General features: G+C 47.6%; 1 protein-coding gene across 3 annotated transcripts in view; it reads left to right on the forward strand.

The window, feature by feature from the left end:
- Window positions 1–20,647, forward strand: part of TOPBP1 (DNA topoisomerase II binding protein 1) — a 377,252-nt gene that overhangs the window by 178,306 nt on the left and 178,299 nt on the right. For all 3 annotated transcript variants that reach the window (XM_085630675.1, XM_085630678.1, XM_085630676.1), the window contains exon 14: window positions 11,423–11,718. In XM_085630675.1, coding sequence (XP_085486801.1) covers window positions 11,423–11,718 — 296 coding nt within the window. The remainder of the gene's footprint in view (window positions 1–11,422; window positions 11,719–20,647) is intronic.

Below are 20,647 nucleotides of genomic sequence, written 5' to 3' on the forward strand. Positions count from 1 at the left end.
ACAGAAACCTGCTTTGTAGGTCCTCTACCTGTGCTCCAGTGACTGAATTATTCCATATTTGAAATGTCAAGAGGTTGACTTTAAACCTTGAGACCCTTCCAAATCTTACAAGTTCATGCATAAGTGCTAGTACAGATCTGACTGAATCCTTTACTGTAGCTATGATTTCATCTGCGTATATGATTAGTTAAGGGACTTCCTAACTTTTCTTGTACCACAAATATTGGGGTTCCTGTGAATTTTCTTTGCCAGTGATACAACTTTCAAGAGAAACACAAAAAATTGCTAATGACTTGCGATCCTCGCATTTGGCGAAATATGGAAGGACCAGATCACCTAGTTTGTCTATATTAAACTTTCAGTGTGTGCGAAGATTTTTTGTCACTGGTCTGAGTGAACCTAAGGTGATGCATAATTTGTGGAATAAAGATACTCAGTGGCACTTAACACCCAGCTGATGCTATGCTGCTACAGTACAGTGGACTGTGTTAATATCATGTCATGTATGAGTTGACTTATGTGTCCGCATTGCCCGCAAGAGGGACGGTGCTGCACTGTCTCCCTCATTTGCCGGGTATAGCGGGAATAGAGGCGTTGAGTACCAATATTGGGCGCATTGAGCCTGGACGCACAGGTGATAAAGCTCTAAATCCGGTGCAGAGAAACCACCTTTATCATGTAGCTTGGTACATTAAGAACTTTGCATTTAAGCCTGGGTTGTTTTCCAGCCCATCGGTGAGCATAAGAGGTATATTGCTGAAGAGGTTGAATCGGATTATATTCTAGCTATTCTGCCCTCAGTAAGATGAGCCATTGTCCTATTTGTTTTTCAAGTTTGAGAATCCTCACTCTCTAGTTTTTCCTTATAACAGCCTCTGGGTCTCAGCTGACCCAGGTCCCCAGATATGTTACAGAGCCATTACACCATTCAAGTGAACTTTAGAGAGGGCATGCCTTGATTGATGATGTGTGGGAAAATACTAGGGACCTATTCTAATTAATTTGCAGACCAGAGAGGAACCCAAACCTTATGCATTCTCTGATAATAGGAGACAGGTTGAACTCTGGGTGGCATGCATATAACTCCATGTCATCAGCGTATAATGATTCCAGCAACTTGGAACAGGTGAAGTTTAAGGGTGAGAAGGAATAGTGTCTCTGTAGCCTGCACACCAGGGGGTTTCTAATGCTAGAGCATAGAATGGGAGCAAGGGAGCACCGCTGTTTAGAGCCACGCTTTTATTGTTACTAGATTTGAGGCAAGTCTGTTAGCATGAATAAGTGGAGTGAAAGAGGTATATAATAATTGAATGCAATCTAGAAGGCAGGACTGCATGCCAATTCTGTGGAGCACAGACAATCAGAACTCCCACTCCAGGAAGTCGAACACCTTAGCGGTGTCCAAGAGAACTGCTGCCACCTCCAGGTCAGGGTCCGACTGATGAATGAGTGCAAACAGCTTTGTAAATTATTGGATGTAGACCTTGTGAGGATAAATCCTGATTGGTCAGGCAGGATTAGATGTTCAACTGGAGGAAGTAATCGATTTGCTAATAGTTTAGCAGTTATTTTTGTGTCCCTGTTGAAGAGTGATAGTCGTGTATACGATTTGCTTAAGTTCTACAGATTGCTAGGTTTGCGAAGAGTGACTAGGAACTCTTCCATCATTGAGGGATGGACTGTGTGCTTTTTGTGCACCTCCTCAAACAGTGTAAGTAAGTGTAGAACTAGAACAAGGGCAAATTCTTCGTAAGAAATGTTCATGAGCCTGTCTATGCCAGGCAATTTACTGCCTGGCAATCCATGTATACTCCTATAATCTCTTCAGTGGTGATGGATTGCATGGGAAAAGTGTGATGTCTGCTTCCTAAACATGCCAGTGGAATACAGTTGAGGTATTCTAGTGTTTGGGGACCAGCTGTGTTCTATTTGGTGGCATAGCGATCTGGCTGTAACACTGTAAATGCATTCCGTATCATAGCATGACTGCCATTCCCTAAGGTTATCATGGCAATATTATTGCTAGCTCATGTGGTTTTGAGTATAAATGCTATCCTGGCTGAAGAGGGGTGAAACCCTGAAACCGGTCCTAGGATGCTTGTTTCCAGTCCAGGGAGGACCTGGCTTGGCAGTTCGGGCTGGACTGTTCCCATGAGGCACAGGGTCAAGACTGATTTGCATATGGCTGGGTTCAAACTGGAATGGCATGGTGAGCGAAAAACGATGGATTTAGGCCCAGATCTCTGTACTGGGGTGAACGTATGACATTTTTCTGCATTCTGTCCATCAACTGTTGTTTTTGCATTTGAGTATAAATGCTACATTTTTGCCGGGTCTGTTCTCTTCTCCAAAAGAATGAGCTGTTGCCTACCTAGGCAAGTGCTTGTCTTTGTGATCTGCTCTGTCACTGAATTTGATGATTTATTTTTTTCATTGTAGGTCAGCTTGTAGTGAGGAGTCTGACATATCCTCCAGTATGAGTTCAAGCTCTCAGACCTCTAGCTCTAGTTTTGTCATGTGTGCCTGAAGTGTTTTCAGGATCCTGTATTTTGTTATCCACTTCTCCCTCATCACTACCTTGAAGTATTCTCATATGGTTCACATGCTATCAATTGTACCAGTATTGTTTAAAATTTATTCTGTAATATATTTTTTAAGCTCACCTTTAAATGCTGTGTCTAACAGAGCCCCACAGTGTAGTTGCCACAAGAATGGGGACCAGCTTCCAGCTGGAAAAGCCAAATCGAGCAGCACCAGTGTGTGATCAGCTAGTGTTTTTCCTCTTTTGTTGGACCAAGTTGTGCATGCTTTAATCTCTTTGGTTATCAAGCAGTAGGTTAATCGTGAACATGGGCCATGCATCCACCTATTTCCAACCCTTGAATGCCTTGGATGCAGGTTAGAAACCCATTGCTCCGACTCCTATAAGCCTGGATAGGGTTGCGGTTCTCCTGTCTTCCATGCAGTGTTGGGTGAAGGAGCGTTAATTTTATCAGTATTGCAGGCAGGTGTTAGAAAAGGCATTGGCTAAATAAATTGTTAATGCTAAGGAAGCGGACAGAAGAATGCGTCCTCTTATCACCCTTTGATTGGTCTTCTATAGGTTTTGCTTCTATAACCTAGAATTGGCATTTTCTTGCCTGTAATCTCCGATTCAGGCAATTAAAGACTTCTAGAGTGATAAGCAGGCCTGAGTAGGGTTCTGCTGAAAGGGGCAGTATGCATTAGTGTTTTTCGGCATTTTTGCTAATTAATTGTATATGGTAATGGCTTGCCCATCATCCTGAATGAGGTATGGCGCTGCTGCTCATGATACAATGCTTTTTGCACATAGTCTGCCAGCTCTAGCACAGCTCATAGTGACCCTGGGTGGTAACTGTAAGGATGACCGCGAACCCAGTCAGTTAGACCTGGACTGAAAAGCCTGCACTGGTTGCCAGTGAGGCTAAGAGTGACATTTAAGGCGCTGTGTATTGCGCATCGGGCTTTTTGGAAGACGGGATCAGCAATAAATAACAATCTTATCATCCCCTACCATCCAAATAGGAACCTTCGATCCACGGATGCTTTCCTGGCAGTTGTTCCTAGAGTGAAAAGAGCCAGGACCGGGGGTAGGCTGTTCTCTCTGAACACCGCCAAGCTCTGGAATGCTCTCCCCCTCTCTCTTCGCTCCAACCCCGACTTGCTCGCATTCCGGAAAAAGCTGAAAACATTACTGTTCGCCAAATCTCTCCAATCCTAATCTCCCTGTTCCGTCACATCTCTGCTTCTACTCAGCGCTTGGACGCCCGTGGGCAGCAACCGCGCTTTACAAATCCATTTCCATTCCATTCCATTTCCAGTATATTTCGTACCTTCTAAGTAGCAACCACTTTTTCCTGAGCAAGAGATGTGCTTCCTGCTAGTGCTGCTGGTGGGACCTGGGGAGGGAGGCTGGGGAGCGCAGGGCAGAGTGCTGTGCGCATAGGGCAGCGTTAGTGTTGGTGGCCCCGAGGAGGAGCCTGTGGCAGAGAACCAGGAGACCCCTGCCTCGGAGTGCCAATCGTTGCTAACCCATCACTGATACCCCAGTAGCATCTGGGACAGAGGTAGGTGCAGATCTGACCCTGGTCACTGGTGATAAAATTGCATTATGTGTAATAGGTTTCTTGCAGGTTTTAGCCTAGATATTGCTAAGAAGGTGGTGTAGTGCACACCCGGAACCATCCATTTGGCAGCAGACTGCATCGGGGGATCCTGTGACCTGGGTACATTCTTCCTCTGTCATATCGCTGCAGCTGGCTGTTAATAAATAGAACTCTTGCAATGTTGGTGCATAGCTTTTTAGTTTCACTTTAAAGACTTCCCTATAATAATTTGCTCTGAGGTTTTCTCATGAGAACGCACAGAGCTTGGGAGACACACCATCAGTTCTTGCTCCCTTTTCGCTCGCATTTTTTATTACTTTTTCTTAACAACATATATTATAGAAAGTGCAATGGAACTTATTCAAGAAAAATGGAAAGTGATTCAGAATTTGTGATAGGTCTGACAGTGTTCATTAAAGATTTGCTCACAAAGCAATACATGGCAAAGAACTACTCTTCATCAGGAAAAAAAATCAACAAATACACATAACAAAGGAACCTAAGCTAGAAAATGGCTCCCCATCTCAACATTCCTACATACAAGAAAGAAAACCATGGGTGTAACATCTTTCGCTATTCAAGCAGCCAAACCCGCTCACATTCACTACCCACACACATAAGATCCACTGACAACCATCTTAGCTTCAGAAGATTACTCAAGAGCTGGTTCTTCCCCACATAACAACTATAGTCACAGTTTATTCTGACATGGCCAGCTATGCTTCTTATGGTATAGAGATGAACTTGTTGTTATTCATGTGTGATTGTACATGGAACTCTGTCTCCTGTTATAAGCAGATACATTCCTATAAGGAGAAAAACATATATCACTCTACACCACAAGATATGTGTGTATAGTTGACAGTCATAATTGTTGCTTCCATATATAGATGAGTTTATGCCTGCCACTAAACCTTTAAGGAATGTCATGAAAATAATAGCATATTTCAATGCAGCATATATGTACACATCAGTCCATTTAAATATTACGGCTTTTGTGCACATATGGGTATTTATATACAGGGGTTTCCTCCAGCCAATATAACCTTACCAAGTGTCATGTGCACATGTGTATGTATTAGTTAATATCAGTTTTTTAAAGTAAAAACCCTTGTTTCAAACCTTTGTCCCATCCCTCCACTCTGATTCATCCTGAATCTCTTTGACTACTATGAACCTCAAAACATCCTTTCCAAACTTTCCTCTCCATTTTTAGGCTTGTCTCCCAACTAACAAGCACACTCACCACTACTTACAAAAAACAACTTACTACTTCACCTTTCAGATCTATTCCCATCAATCTATCCCTACTGTAAACTCTACTAAGCACACAAGAAATCGAGAGCACAAACCTAACACAACTAATGCACGAAGAAAAGAAAAGAAAGTAAAAAATGACAAATTTACTATTTTTTTTTTTGTAACATATTTTTATTGACATTTTCAGGTTTATTGTAATATAGATCAGATAAATCATTCAATCCATGAGATTGCTTATTACAGTATCCAATATCCCCCATAATTAATCATGTGTACAATGGTTGCTGGATACACAAGTTGTAAACCCTATGGGTCCTGGTAGTGAATATGCCACATGAACTGAGGTAAAATACAGGAAGAACTAGGGGTTGGGTATGGAAAATCGCGTCCGGGCTCTCTTATCTGCCACTGGGTTAAGCGTGTGTGTGTGTACCGTGTCAATATCTTACAGCTGAGCTGACGTTTACACCAGGCCAGCAGAAGTGCCGACACACGTCACGAGGTTGCTCGCGACGCAATCGGGCCCCCAGAGTAGGGAGAGTTTAGTCGATCACTGACGAAGGCTGTGTTGGTAAGGCTGTTCGTGTAGGTGTGCCCCCGTGTGAGTCCTCGCCAGGGGTCAATTGCTTAAAGCGATTCAATAACATGGCCCAGTCCATTGAAATGGGATGTTTGCGGGTGCCCTTTATCTTCTCCTCCCGTAATGTGTCCTCCTCTGCCGCCGCCCATTTGTGTGTCATGACAAATTTACTATTAACTTCTAATCGCACCACTCGCCACAAAGGACTTCAACGCCTTGTCAGGGGTAGTAACCGCTATGTGAATACAATTGCATAAATGTATACAAAGAAATTTGAAGTCCTGCTCAAGGCAGAGGATGTGCTGAGACATTCTCCTCTTCTTGCACAATACCAGTGAAGGGTGCACCTAACCAAGGATTGATTTGGTAGTATCATGGTCCCTTGTGTATCACACTGATAATGGAACAGTGATGCATTTACAGAAGGCAGGAGTCTTGTTGTCTCCGGCAAAATAAGGGGGGCTTCCAGTGGTGGAGACTGCCTTTGATGTATACCAGTCTGGTGCTGTTGAGGTATCCTTATATGCAGCAGATTTTTGAGACTCTAGAAAACCCAGTTTTAAGTTTTGCAGTTCAGCCACAAATAAGGTTTTCCTATTATTATTAGGTCTCCCTTTCTTATGTTGTTTGGTTTTTTTATGTATCCGTCTGTATTTATCCTTATTTATTTTTGGGCCACTTTATTGGTATTTATACATATTTAAATTGTGTTTTGTGACTAAATGGATCGTAAAAATTGTATATTTCATCAGATAAACATGCACTCATAATTTGGTGTGTTTTAGCAAAGTAAGCATCCAAATATAATAAAACACTACACCACACACATGTACATATTATCATTATACTACACATGTATGTTAACATATGCATGTATCTAAGGAAATCTCAACCTGTTTTTTGACTTCCTGCTGTCTATCTGCTCAGCTCTTGTCCTGGAATTCATGTAAGGCAACATAGAAAGTCCCTCACAAGAAGCACAATTTTTAGTATTTTTCAATTTTTACATTTTTTTTGTCCATATTAATCTATGTAAAACAGAAAACTGGGTGCCCTAATTATCATATCCTATATTGGCAGTGAGGATAGAACTGAGATTTTCTCCTCTGGAATACCCCTTTTTTCTGCCTAATCCTGTAGCAGACCTTGAGAACAGACAGCTGTACAGATAGGCATGTAAAATGGAATAGTCCTAGTGGATTGCCCTGGTCGAGTACATCTGTGATGGTTTTTGTCTTTTGAAGTTCAATGTGCAATGGAAAACTACTAGTTCTGCGCCAAGGAGAAAGGTTGGTGTGCTACCTGTGATATAATACATAGGATTCTTTAAGCCCTACATAAATATATGTCTCTAGTTTCTTTATAATCGGCAACTAGTGACGTACTCCGTTACCAATTATATAGAGAAGAGGTCAGAACTCGACTATTAGAAGGTAATACAGTTGAGTTCAAGTCATGGAGCATAATTGAAGCAGCTGTTTAAAGCAATGTGTTGCTTTTGTTATTTCTGACCTATTTTGTAGGAAGCTGGCTTTTTATATTGTGTACCCCAATGAGGTACGCCATGTAAGAGTGTCCAGGCATTCCTTACTAGTGTACAGGGGCTTGCTTTAACAATCCCAAAGTTCTCTATTTGTGGTAGTGTGGTGAGCAGCCTTAGGCTTATCAGAGGGGCGTGTTAGGCATTTGTTGTGCACAGAGAGTCAATAAATGAAAGACCCACTCAATAAAACCATCCAATACCAATTTAGAAAAATAACATAGATATTTATAGCAATTTAGATACCAAGATCTTCGAGATTAGACAAGTAATTTTCAAAATGTTCAGACACAGAAAATACAGCTGTCAGATTTGAGGCATGATCCTCGAACGTGGTAATGTTATCTTATGGGAGAAACATACACTGAATAGGGATCCTTGCAATTGAGTTACAGGGTCGTTCTTCTGGATTTCAGGTAAGTAGGGGCCAAGGTTCAGAAGTTTCAGTTTACCTGCCCTGGTGTGTCTGGGTGCAGAGGTCCTGTTTGCAAGGGTAGCCTCGAACGCTACAGCTGAAGTCAACAGCTAACCTTTAATAAGAAAAAGGCTGCAAGTGGGGACTGGGAGACCAGTCTGGCAGAACTCAAAGGGAGGGGGGGGGGTGCTCAGCTCTGCAGAGTCTCTGGGGCAAGGGGGCACCGTCGAAAGACTCTGGCTGTGGGGCTTGAGTGCAGAGGTGTTTTGTCTGGTGGGTCCCTTGTGTTGGAGGCTCTCACTTTTTAGTTCACCCAGGAGATGGGGGCAAACCAGGCCCACTCTTGACGATGGCTTCTCTGATGCTGACATCCCTCGTCGGTAGGTCTGTCTTGGCGGTGTTGGTGTCTGGGCTGTACACTAAACAAGCCTTGGCTGCTGCAAGGAGATACGGTATCACAGGTATTGGTGCAGCTCCAGGGGATCTTGGCGTCTCCAAACTTGGTAGGGAGTCGAATCTGACCTTCTTGAGCACAGAGACCTCCTCCTGGGATACTGCTGCCTTGATGGGCCCGGGAGTCAGCAGAACGATGTACCGGGTCGATGAGGTCATGCCTAGAGGCAAGTGGCTCCTCCACTTCAAGTGAGATGCTGGCTGGTTGACAAAGTGCTGGCAGCCTCCAAGGCTTTCAGAGGATGCACAGCTGCAAGACGAGTTGGGTCTTTGCAATTGTCTGGACAGGAGCAGGCAGGAAGGGTTAGGCGCCAAGTCCACAGCTAGTCCAAGGTTTTTGCATTCTTCGGCTCTTCTTTGTCCTCCTTCTTTAGTCGGGCGAATCTGAGTTACTGGTGTCACGGGGCCACCTATATACTGAATTTAGTGGTGTTAAGGGGAGTGAAGGGCAGTATCCAATGGGCTACTTATCCTTGGGGTCCCTACACCCCTATATGACTACGTCCTGTGGAGTGATGGCATAACCCTGTCCCAGAGTTCCTAATTCCACCATAAACTAGATGGTGGAATCCTTTTTTTGTGGACCACCTCAGGTAGTCCACCTTAGGGGTGTGACTATCCTGGGGGTGCAACACACTTACTTGCATAGCTAATTTCCTGCTTATCGTGGGGGCAAATGGGCCTCAGGGCAGGGGATAGCAACTCCCATGTCTTGGTAAAGCCGCATATCAAAGGCGCATTAGGGTCGCATATCAAAGGCGGCAGGGGCTTTGAAGCCCCTGGCCTTGATTAGCTAAATCACTAGCCATCCTGCTGGAAGACCTTCCTCCGGAGCAGGCATTGCTTCTGGCCTCAGAGTGTGGGCCCTGCAGGGGGTCTGAACAGGTCTGTGGTGGTATGCTGGAGGATACCAATTAGCCAGCACAGTAGATAGTGGTAGGTTTTTCAGGGGGTACCTCTAATGTGCCCTCTGGGTGCATGCTATAATAAATCTTGTACTGGCAACAGTACAGATTTATTAAAACAAGGTGTTCGATACCAAATACCCATAGTTTCAGTAAAGGCATCATGTAGCTGGGGGCTCATAGAGCCCAGTTCATATACTTAAAATGGCTTCTCTGTACACTTGTACTTTGTAATTGAACTAGACAGTACAGGGGCATATGTGATCATGCAGATATGCATGCATATGTAATATAATGCACCCTGCTTTAGTGCTACAAGGCCTGCTGTAGGGGTAACATATATTACATGCAATTACTTTGTCATGAAACACAGTGTGTGCCATGTTCTGTTTTCACTCATGGTTTGCAACATGAAACACATTCTGCAATGGCAGGCTACATGCAATTTGTATGGGGGTCCTTAACGGTGGCATTATACATGCTGCAGCACTTAGTGGACCATCTTTAGTACTCATGCTCTAGGCACCAGAGGTGCCACTTACTGGAAACTTACAGGAGGGCTAAAGTGTGTGCCAATTGTTTTACAATTAAACTAAGTTTCCTTATTTTACGGAACGAGCACTGGCCCTCGGACCCAGTGCCCATCAGTCGAAAATCATCAGTACCAGTGGCAAAAAGTGGAAATGACCAGGACCAAAAGGGTCACTTTACTACACATTTTCATAGCTTACAATGGCACTAGTTTTGCACTAGAGGTTTTATTTTCATCCTCCATGTTTCCAAACATTTTTGCTTTTTCATATGAAAGCAGTCTGCACCAAGTTTTTACATTGCTTGTGGGAAAGGTGATGGTGTGACCGTGTATCATATGAGATTATGTACCCAGTAGCGCACATGAGAAGGATATTGCAAGTCACCTCAGAGTTTCATAACCTTATAAAGGAACTTGGCCTTTGGTCTCGTTCTCCTATGTGGTTGTGTAACTCCTCTGTGAGTTGCAATATCCTTATAATGTAAGGCAGGGGGTACTTTATCCCTTCTAAAATGAAGGCAGAATTGTGCATTAAAACATAGAAATGTTGGGAGCTCCAGTGAAGATACTGAAGTGGCTCAGGGTTAATAATCACGGTTATGAGCCTTCTGCTCCAACATTCCAATGTTTATCTTTATATTATTCCCTTTTTATTTAGACATTCTACCCTCAGTGTGGTACCCAAGTGCCCTGCAGTTTGGGTCTATAACTCTGGTTCATGCCTTTAACAGCCAGTATAGGTCTTAGTAGCTGGCTAGACTGCCTTGCTCTGTGATACATACAATATCCTTGAAGTTACATACTGTCTTAAGTGATGGTTTTCAACATCTATGGCAGTAGCAAAAATTAGAATGCTGATACTGTGGAAGGCCCGACCTATACCCTTGGTTAAAAGATATGTTCTAGATATAAGAATGTTATTTGTATGCTCAACTAGTGTCTTATCTAAATCAGGAGAAAATGTTTCTTGGTTCTTAAGGGGCACTGTGGGGCTGTTAGAAAAACAAAATAGGGCAATGTAACGTGCTGGATGGGTAAGGCTAGATGACTAGACTAGGTCCAGTAGCAGACTGTGTGTTGTTAAATGACTACATTATTATTCCGGACTGACTAAAACAACAGTTATGTAAACTTCTTCAGCTTTGGCTTTTACTGTAGTGTTGCAAATTGATATGTATGACCATTGATGGTTTTTAATTTAAGTAAAGAGTTGAATTACAAAACGTGGATGTGTTGAAGGCATGCAAAACTTTTTAAGCTGGAAAGAACAATTGCTCTGACAGCTGGAGGAGAGGAGTGTAGTACTTCAGCACAAGCCCGTGTTGATTTTTGAGGTGTAGCTTTCTGACATCCGGATTTTCCCTTGAGATAACTTTACACTAATGCTGGTCGGAACCTTTCACTTGGCCAACTTTCCTTGAGACCAAAAGTAGACAGTGTGAAAATGAATGAAATACGTCACGAAGGGTTCTGCTCATTTTACAAGTTTCCATTGTCCTCATTCCAGAGTGGAGACATTTAAATATTGGCACACCTTCATTGGCCTTATGTTGACATTTTAGAAATGGACAAAAAGCTGTTAATGTTTTTCTTGTTTTTTTCTCTTTAAGATAAAGAAGCAAGTTTTTTGTGCCCAATGTATCCACCAGAAATACCTAAAATATCTTCGGACACACCAGAACGGCCCATCAATCGCATGGGATGCCTCCAAAAAGGAGCTATAACTCCTCTTGATATGAACCGCTTCCAGAGCAAAGCTTTCCAGTCAGTGATGTTGCAGCACAATAAGATTCCGTCTCCTGAAGTGAAAGGGGCAGTTCTTCAGAAAGAACCATCTCTTCACTTAGATACACCATCAAAATTCCTGTCCAAGGACAAGCTCTTCAAGCCATCCTTTGATGTGAAGGTATGTATACATTTCTTTTTATATATGCGATTCTATTTCAGAAGTCTTATGCATGTGAAATAAAGTACAAAGTGTCATATTTTTGAAGCCTGGTTTTAGAAAGTCTGAAATATATTTTACTTTGGGAGTAGATTTCCAACTATTAAACATACATAAGTGACAGTCTTACATTTCCAAGAGCAATCCCACTGGTCAAATTTTGCTAATGCAGATTTTGTTTTGTAAGAAAGTCCTCAAGAGTACATCATTGGAAATTGGCAATTTTGCACAGAAGATAGGTTTCCTTTTGTATACTTTATTGCCTCTAAGGGCTTTTGCAGGCTTGCCTGAGGGAAAACTTGCTCTATGGTGGAATAATGAAACAATATCTACCACTGGTTTGGGTGTTTATCCTTTGTAGTCTAAGATCAATAAGACAGCTCTTGAAATAACACAATCTCAGCAAGTAGGCTTTGGTCGCTATTTATCTGTTGAATCTGTTATTTTGGATAGACTATTCGTTTAATTGAGCTGAGGTGAGTACCTTAATGCACGTGCTACTGTTGGCATATTCTGAGCTATTGATTTTTCTGATCATTGTACTTTTATTGAACAAAAAAGGGGAGAGGGACACCATTCGATTTGTAGGACTAGTTCAGCTGAAGAGGGTACTGAAAGGCAATTACATGTGCCTTATTTTAAAAGTACTTCTCTGTATATGCTTGCTGACATGGTGTTGGTAAGTGGACACTGCCTGATGAAATGGAGGAGGCAAGTGATGAAGATTTCTAATAGTGTGGTCATCTCAGCCATAACAGCCAACATTATCTGGTATCTCTCTTGATGTTCAGACCCCAAGTAAAACCAAACAAAGAGGAGTTTTGAAGATGACCTTTGTTAAAGCACAAGCTTAATTAAAAGGCATTGATGTATGTTTGTGTAAGATTTTCTGACCTGAAGGAGAGAGTTCGACAAGTGGCGGATGATGGTACAGGTTTACTAAGTACTTGTAAATTCATTGGTTTCTGGTCTGCGTGAAATAATGGATGTGAATAATGGACATTCATTCACCAAGCTTATAACACACTGGGACACCACTCATGGTTGCCCTCTTAAATTTGTTCTATGCCATGTACATTGGACCTTCTTATTGATTTGATTACTAAGAAGCCTAAGAGTTTGGGCTTTGGTTGTCAAATTTATCTGATAGAGACGTCTAGCCGCAGATTCCTTAACTTAGAATATCCCCAGGCGTCAGACTGGATCCGGAAAACTTTTCCTGCAGCAGCACCTCTGCGCGCCGGGGGGCGGCGCCGTCCAGCTCCGCCCTGACGTCGCCCCTGGACATGACGTCAGTGGAGCTATATATGTTCCTCCCGGCGCGCTGACGTCAGTTTTCTTATTTTCCGTGTTCGAACACAGATCCTGGGAAACCAGCAGTTCCTAGGCCTGGTTTTTGGGCCACCTCGACACTGTGTGTGTCGGAGGGTGGAACAGTGTGCAATGCCTTCCGGCTTTAAGGCTTGTAAAGCCTGTGCGTGTCAGATGTCGGGCACTGACTCGCACCTCATATGTATGTGGTGCCTCGGCGTGCATCATGACTCCAAGGACTGTGACGCATGCCAACGAATGAAGCCGAAGTCCTTGAGGGAGCGGCGCATGAAATTGCTGGCCGCACGGCTGTCCGGTCCAGCTCCCTCTCCTCGCTGCTCTTCTTCTCGGGATCGGGCCAGGTCCAGAGGTCGCTCCCGCAACCGCCGTGTGACACCAGGTAAGCGTAAGCACAGGCGTCGCTTACGGAGATCTTCTTCCACCCGTGACGCTACCGGCCATTCCTCTCGTAGTGAGCCAGTTAAAGGCGTATGGCGTCCTCCGTATCCACCCTTTCCGGGTGTTGGGGCAACACGTGCCCAAATGGAGGCCTATTCTAAGGCACTCCAGGCTTGTTTTCAGTCGCCCCCTCTCCCTGGTGTGTCTTCGGGCCCCACAGAGGTAGCAGGCACTGAGGCCGGGTCATCGTCTGCGGACGTTACCCCGGTGCCGGCTGTGTGTGTCGACTTCGATTCCGGAGCCGACGCGACGCCGAAAAGCTAGGCCCCTGAGCACGGCCCTTCCTGTCGTTCAGCGCATAGCCCTGTAAGCCTCCCTCCGCCGATGTCGGAGGCAGCGCCAGTGACACAGGCCTCGGCGATGCCAGCCTCGGCGCCGCCTGCGCGGGGTTCGGCCCCGGCGATTCCGAACTCTGCGCCAGGAACTGCCACAGGCTCGGCGCCAGCACCTTGTACTTTCTCTTGGGAGGTTGTCGGCGTACAGGCGACTCCACGACTGCTCCGTTCAATGTCCGTTCCAGCGTCGTGCCGGCTTCCCTTGGTGGATGATCCTGCCCCCCAAGCCCCCCCCCCCCAAACTCCTCAGACGGCTGTACATCTCCCCCGCGGCGTCCGTTCACGCCGGTGCTCCCATCTACGCCTCCCCCTGTGGATCCTGGGGCTTCTCTGGACTCCCCTGCTCGAGAGGCCAGGGTGCAAGTTTCTTGTATAGACTGGCCTTCCGGTCAGTCTCTGCCTTCGCCACTCCTCATTTCCAGTGGTAGACTTAGCCTTCAAACGTCTCCTACTGACCATTTGTTATCTCCTACTCGGATGGCTACTGAGTCTAGTGCTGCCTTCGCGTGAGCTAATTAGGGGGCGGCTGCTGTGCTTGGCCTACAATCCCCTATGGTGCCTCTACTTTCTGATCCTTTATTGGATCTGCTCCATTTGAAGCATGTTGAGGTAGAACCTTTGCAGCCCTTCGGGGACTCGCTGTTTGACACCCTGCGTGGCACTTGGTCCAGAACATCTTCGGGTGACCCGGTTGATCGGGCTATTGCCCGTAGGCACTGCCCGGCACCAGGTGATCCGCTATGTCTGTCTCTTCACCCGCCTGCTCAAGGCCTAGTTGTTTACACAGGTTTTAATTTGCACTCTTCACACTCTTTACCATTGTTACCTCCCACAAGAGAGTCTCGGTGGCTGGAGGATTGTGGCTGTAGGCTTTTCGCCTCCGCTAGCGCAGACCTCCGGGCTTTAAATACAGCCTGTGTGTTTACGCACGCATCTGCCACTCTTTGGGACTCAGTTGCCCACCTTCTCCCCTCTATTGCAGAAGGGTCACATACGGAATTGCTCTGCATTGTTCTGCATGGAAGTTGCATGGCACAATTTTTCCCTAGGGTCTTCCCTGGATGCAACTGATTCTATGGAACGGGTCCTAGCTCGCGCTGTGGCTTTACGTCGCAATGCTTGGCTACGCGACTGTCGCTTCCCTGATCGTATTCGGGATGCCCATAGGGATCTTGCGTTCAATGGAGTGAATCTTTTTGACCGCCATGCAGATTCCGCGGTCTCCTGTATTTTGTCTGGCCTGCGATAACTCTGGTTGCCATGTTCTCGGCGTTATTTTCCAGGACCCGTCCTGATGCACTGGGTTTCGGGGTTTGTTACTGTTCACGGCTGGATAGCAATTTCTCATTTTGTTCGGCGCAGCCGGTTGGCTGCTTCCTTTCATTTCTGTCCTCTGACTGTGTGCTTAGTCCAAGAGGACACCCATACTGGTTTGCCTTACCCTATGTGGGGTATTTGATGGCATTCGGTTCTACCGTTGTCTTGGTACGCTCCTATGGAGTCTCTGAGCAGAGATCCTGCTCGAAGTTCCTTGTCTCTTCCTACAGGATTCCTCGTATTACTTGCCTTATTGCAAGTTGAGTTGGTCTGTCTGTATGGCATCAGGATGTGGCGTGGGTCCTGTGCCATGTACTGTCCATCTTGCACATCTGGTCCACCGCCTGGTTGTGGCGGTTCCTTTGCAAACTGCACCCTGTTTACCGCTATGCAGCCTGTTTCTTATTGCTGCTATGCGGCCTGCTTATTGTTGTTCCTTCTTGGTGCACCTGCAACTTTTGGTCCTCCAAGCTACTGAGCTTGTCGGCCATACGTGAGGCCACTTATCCTATAGCAGTGTCCTTAATCCCTGGTTTTGATGGCCGTTTATCCTACAGCAGTCTCCTTACTCCCTGCTTTTGGTGGCCGCGTATCATATAGCAGTCTCCTTAATCCCTTCTTTTTCCCTATCGGGATTTCCAAGTTTTGCTTGGGGTTCATGCTATACACTTTACAAGGGGTGTCTTTTCCTCCTTCAATGTAGGGATCTTTACCTCTAGCCTCACTTTTTCCAGGGTTGTCTCTCGTTTTTTCTCCCACTCTGGCTTGCAGGGGACTCTTGCTGGGTCACGTTTTCATTGTTTAACGTTCCCCCTCCTGCTCTAGCTCCCCTCGGTGCTCTTACCCGACGGGTTCCTGCAGGCTCTCTCCCTCATACAATGTCCGTGGGTCCTGCCCCGGTCTACTGCTTCCGCCATTTCCTAAAGTGTCCAGTTCCCTGGTGTCCTTTTTTTTTAGGCTGCTGCCCTCTTGCAGTTTGGTGCCTCTGGGCTGCTCTGCTACCCAACACGCAGTCCTTGCGTCCTTGGTATAGCTCCACAGTCCACACAACGTGCTTGGGTTCCTTCCTTTCTTCGCTCTAGTTGGTGAAGCCCCACTGCTTGTACTCTGCCTTCACATACTATGGCACCATCGCCTGGTCATGGCATGTCTGCTACCTTCAGTGCTTCCAGCATCTTGCGCCAGAAATAGTCATTTTGCCACTTATGTCACTCCCATCTTACTGGTGCCGGTTTCCACAGTGCTACTTTTCGCTGTTGTTCTCTTTAGGCGGGTATACGAGGTTGCTGTCTTGCCGGCTGCCGTATCTCACGGCTTGGCTGCCATCTGCATCTACAAAACTCACCATATCTGGGATATGGTTTCTTATCCTTGTTGGCGCTTTCTGGGTGACAGGCAACCTATTGCCTCTGCTGTCCCACGTGCAGTTGCGGGCATAAGTTCCTCAGTGTTCTATCACACTTTTCTTGGATGACCTGTACTTGTTTAGGCTATTGTCGCCGCTTCAGGTCCTGGAGATCTTTCCCACTATGGGTGGGTTTGTCTCCCTCTTTCGAGTCCTTAACTTTCACTTAGCCTCAACCCACTTTCCATAACTGGGTTCTTTCCTGCTGTTCTAACAGCTTCTATTGCCTTTGCCTCCCACTGCTTCATCTCCCTTTAGAGCTTCCTGCTCGGGTGATTACTTGCGCTCTGTCCTCCTTATGGTGTTAAGTCACCTTTTGGACCCCTATGTTCTTTCTAGAACTTCATGGGATTCAGTCGCGGACCCGCCTCCTTTGTGGGTATGGCTTTGGTATCTATTCTAAGTTAAGAAATCTGTGGCTAGACGTCTCTATCAGATGTACGAGTTACTTACCTTCGGTAACGATGTATCTGGTAAGTCTAGCTGCAGATTCCTTAACACCCGCCAGTGCTCCCCACTCTACGAGGGCCTTCTCAGGGGTGGCTTGCACTTTTGCAAGGTGGTAAACTCTCATTCCAACACAGACTGATTTGTTCTGTTCCTAGATCATATGTTCCTTCCAGTCCTTGGCCTGGATTGTAGGGTGTGAAATACATTCACGCTTTTTCCCCTTCTGCATTGCCTATTGGTCTTTGCCACCTCGACGGGCTTTCCTTCCGGTCTATTGGCTATGTACATTGTGGATCTTGGATTGGGATTGCGACGTCCCTTTCTAGTGACGTCTTGGGGTGAATTCTCTTTAATCTAGTGTTCCAGACCTGTTTTCATTCACGGCTTTACTTTCAGGATGTGGGCTTTCTGTCCTATGCCAGGCTGTTTTTTTTTTTTTTTGCAAATCTGTTTTGATTGTAGTACAGGAGTATATCGTACGGCATCACATTTCACATACATTGAGTCAGAAACTTATACAGGCTAGTAAATCATGCCAACTGTCAAGAGGGGGGGGGGGGAACAACCTGATGTCTGTTAGCGCGCCCACCGCCGCCCTCCTGAGATCCAGTCACTTCACCCTTAGTAGTTCCGATGTCATCTCGTGGGGGGGGGGGGCAACCCCACCACCCACCAGCCATTGAGCCGTACAAGGAAACTAAGCTCGCCTACGCAACTGAGGCGTCAGTACAGTCGAAAAGGTTACATGCAATACAAAAGGGAAGAACCCATAACAAAGGCAGCGTGTACATTGATGTGTATGATGTGCTCCTACCCCCTGCCCGCACCGACCCCCCCCCCCCCCCCCCTCGAACTCCAGGAGCACCCCTCCAAGCCCCAATGGGCGCAGATATCCCCAAGTGTTCCCAAACGCCTCATCTATGGACCAGTGATAATGGGGGCTATGCTGTCTCGCCAGCGAGACTGCCTACACTGCGCCGCCGCTTGCGCCATTGCCATCCTGCCTGGCCTCACCCGTGCAGCCTGTGGTACCCTCCCCCACCGAGCGCCGAAACTCAGCAAGCAACTGTTCCCAGCGGTCCGCCATGGGCTCCCTCCGCAGCCCCAGTGTATCCTCCCTGCGGATGGCCGTCTCCTCCGCTCTGGCCCATGCCTGAAACGATGAATTCCAGGCCCTCGCGTGCGGCGGGTCGGGCGCCTTCCATCTCCTGGTAATGAGGCGCTTCGCCACCACAAGCCCCAGGTCCAGGAATCTGGACACTACCTTGTCTTTGGGCGATCTGGTAAATTGGTGCAAGATGTGTTCGGGCCAGTCAAAGGGAACGCTGCGCCCCACACTCCCCTGCAGCTGCCCACTAACCGCCCTCCAATAAGCGTGTAGCACAGGGCAGCCCCACAGCATGTGTAGCAGCCCCGCCCCCAGCTCGCGGCACCGAGGGCAGAGCGCATCCGCACGGTGGAAGTACCTATTAATCAGCTCAGGTGTGAGGTAGGCCCTGTGGACTATGAACAGCTGGATTTGACGAAACCGCAGATTGCGGGGGATACGCACTGGGCTCTTGAGCACCCTCTCCCACTCCCTGTCCGTCAGCGGCCTCCCCAGGTCCAGCTCCCACTTGCCGCGGAGTGGGCCTAGATCAACCGCCGTGTGCTCTCGCAACGAGGCGGCGAACCAGCGGACCAAGTGCCCGCCCCTTCCCATGACATGCAGATATTGCATGGTCAGATGTTGGGCAGGTTCTATGGCCATGCTCCCCCATTTGGCGGTCAGGCTCGCCAGTAGTGAGCGGTGCAAGAGGAATCCGCCGGGTGGGAGCCCGTCCTCCGACACCAAGGTCTCGTACGGTATCAGCTCACCATCCCTGTACAGGTCCCCCAGCGTGTGCACGTCCGCCGCCCACCAGCCCGTCAGCACGGGGGCCGCGAGCACCCCCCCACCTCCAGGAGAACCCTCTAGGGGTATCGCCAGCGCGTATGGTACTACTGCACGCGTGAGGTACAAGGCCCTCCTAAAGCACCTGTGCGCCACAGCCAGGAGGAGCGGCATCGGTCCCGCCACCGCGGCCAAGGGGTGGAAAAGCACGGTCACACGTTCCAGCGAGTAGGGGGCAGCCTCCGTGGCTGTGTCATCCCTGCCCCTGTCGGCCAACCAGCGGGCGATCCATTGCAGCTGTGCCGCCAGGTAGTAATGCTCAAAGCAGGGCGCCGCCAGACCACCCCTGTCCGTCGGGAGGAAAAGCTTTGCTAGCGCTAACCTGTGCCTGGCGTTGCCCCAGACAAAATCCCGCAGCATCCGGTTGAGCCTGCCAAAAAAGGCTGGTGGGACGTACAGTGGCAGGTTGACAAAGTAGTACAGTAGACGAGGGAGCATGACCATTTTGGCGAGCGCCACCCTGCCCGTGGTTGTTAGCGGGAGCGTATTCCAGAAGGCCACCTGCGACCCGAGCGCCGTGACCGCCCTCCCCAAGTTGCCATCAACCTATGCCAGGCTGTTTTTCTGCATCTGTAACGGGGCACCAAGAAGGGACGCAACACGGGGTCGTGGTAGTTTAGGTTTTATTGCTATCAGTTTTCGTTTGGTTCGACTTGTCAGTCTTTCTCGGGCAAAACGGGCGGGATCCGTGATGAGAGGAGGGTCGAGGTCTTGGAGCCGTCTTCTCCACGGAGGGGTTCAGTCTTCTCTTCTCCCAACGTCCTCTCCCACCGTTCCCCAGAAGGAAAGAGAAGGGGCTTATTAGATTATGCGTACTAGAGTTTGCACCTAACACCAGGGCCAGGGGAGTGAGGAACCTCCTTGTGCGTGTCACAAAACAATAGACTCGAGTGATAGCAAACGTGAGGGGGTAAATGTAAACAAGGTCTAGGGAGAAACCCTGCGGTCGCCGATTACCGGGGACGGTCCCGCCTCCCTATCCAGCCCGCTACCCGGTCCCGTACCTGTCCTAGCCACGCTCCTCCCCCGGGAACGTGGCAGGGCGCTTCGCCGGATCCGTATCCTGCGGTCCTTTCCACCTCCGTCCTTCCGCTGTACTCAGGTTGGCTCTGCTGCTCCTCGTTCTCTTTCTCGCCGTTGTCCTCGCTCTGTTCTACTCCAATACTCCTCCTGGGCTCGCCTTCCGCCGACTTCCTGGTTCCACCCACGTTTGTAGGTCCTGGCGTCGTGACGTCCTCGCTAGGCGGGCCTTGTGTTCCTGGGGACTCTCAGTTAAAGGGCCCGGCACCCTTCAGGAAAAGCTGATCCTCTGCTGCCGAATCCCACTCATCCTGCGGACAGGGGAGAAGGTTAGAGACCCGTGTCACCGGGGTCCACCACTCATTGTCTCCTGTAGCCCCCTGGTCAGTGCTCGCAGTCCCGTCACAGCATCCTTGTCCCCCTTTAACATTGCGTTAGCCTTCGCTCTCCCGGAGTGGCACTTCAGAGCGCTGCTCTGTCTCACCTGCCAATTTCTTCTATTTTTTCATCATTTTTGCACACTGTTCCCATATTTTCAGTTTTTTGGTGATGGCACCGCGTTATGACGCGGAAAAGTTTCTCCAACGAAGACTGACATGCCGGGAGGGGCATATATAGCTCCACTGACATCATGTCCGGGGACGATGTCAGGGCAGAGCC

Source organism: Triturus cristatus, chromosome 10 (genome assembly GCF_964204655.1).
Source record: "Triturus cristatus chromosome 10, aTriCri1.1, whole genome shotgun sequence".
Lineage (NCBI taxonomy): Eukaryota > Metazoa > Chordata > Amphibia > Caudata > Salamandridae > Triturus > Triturus cristatus.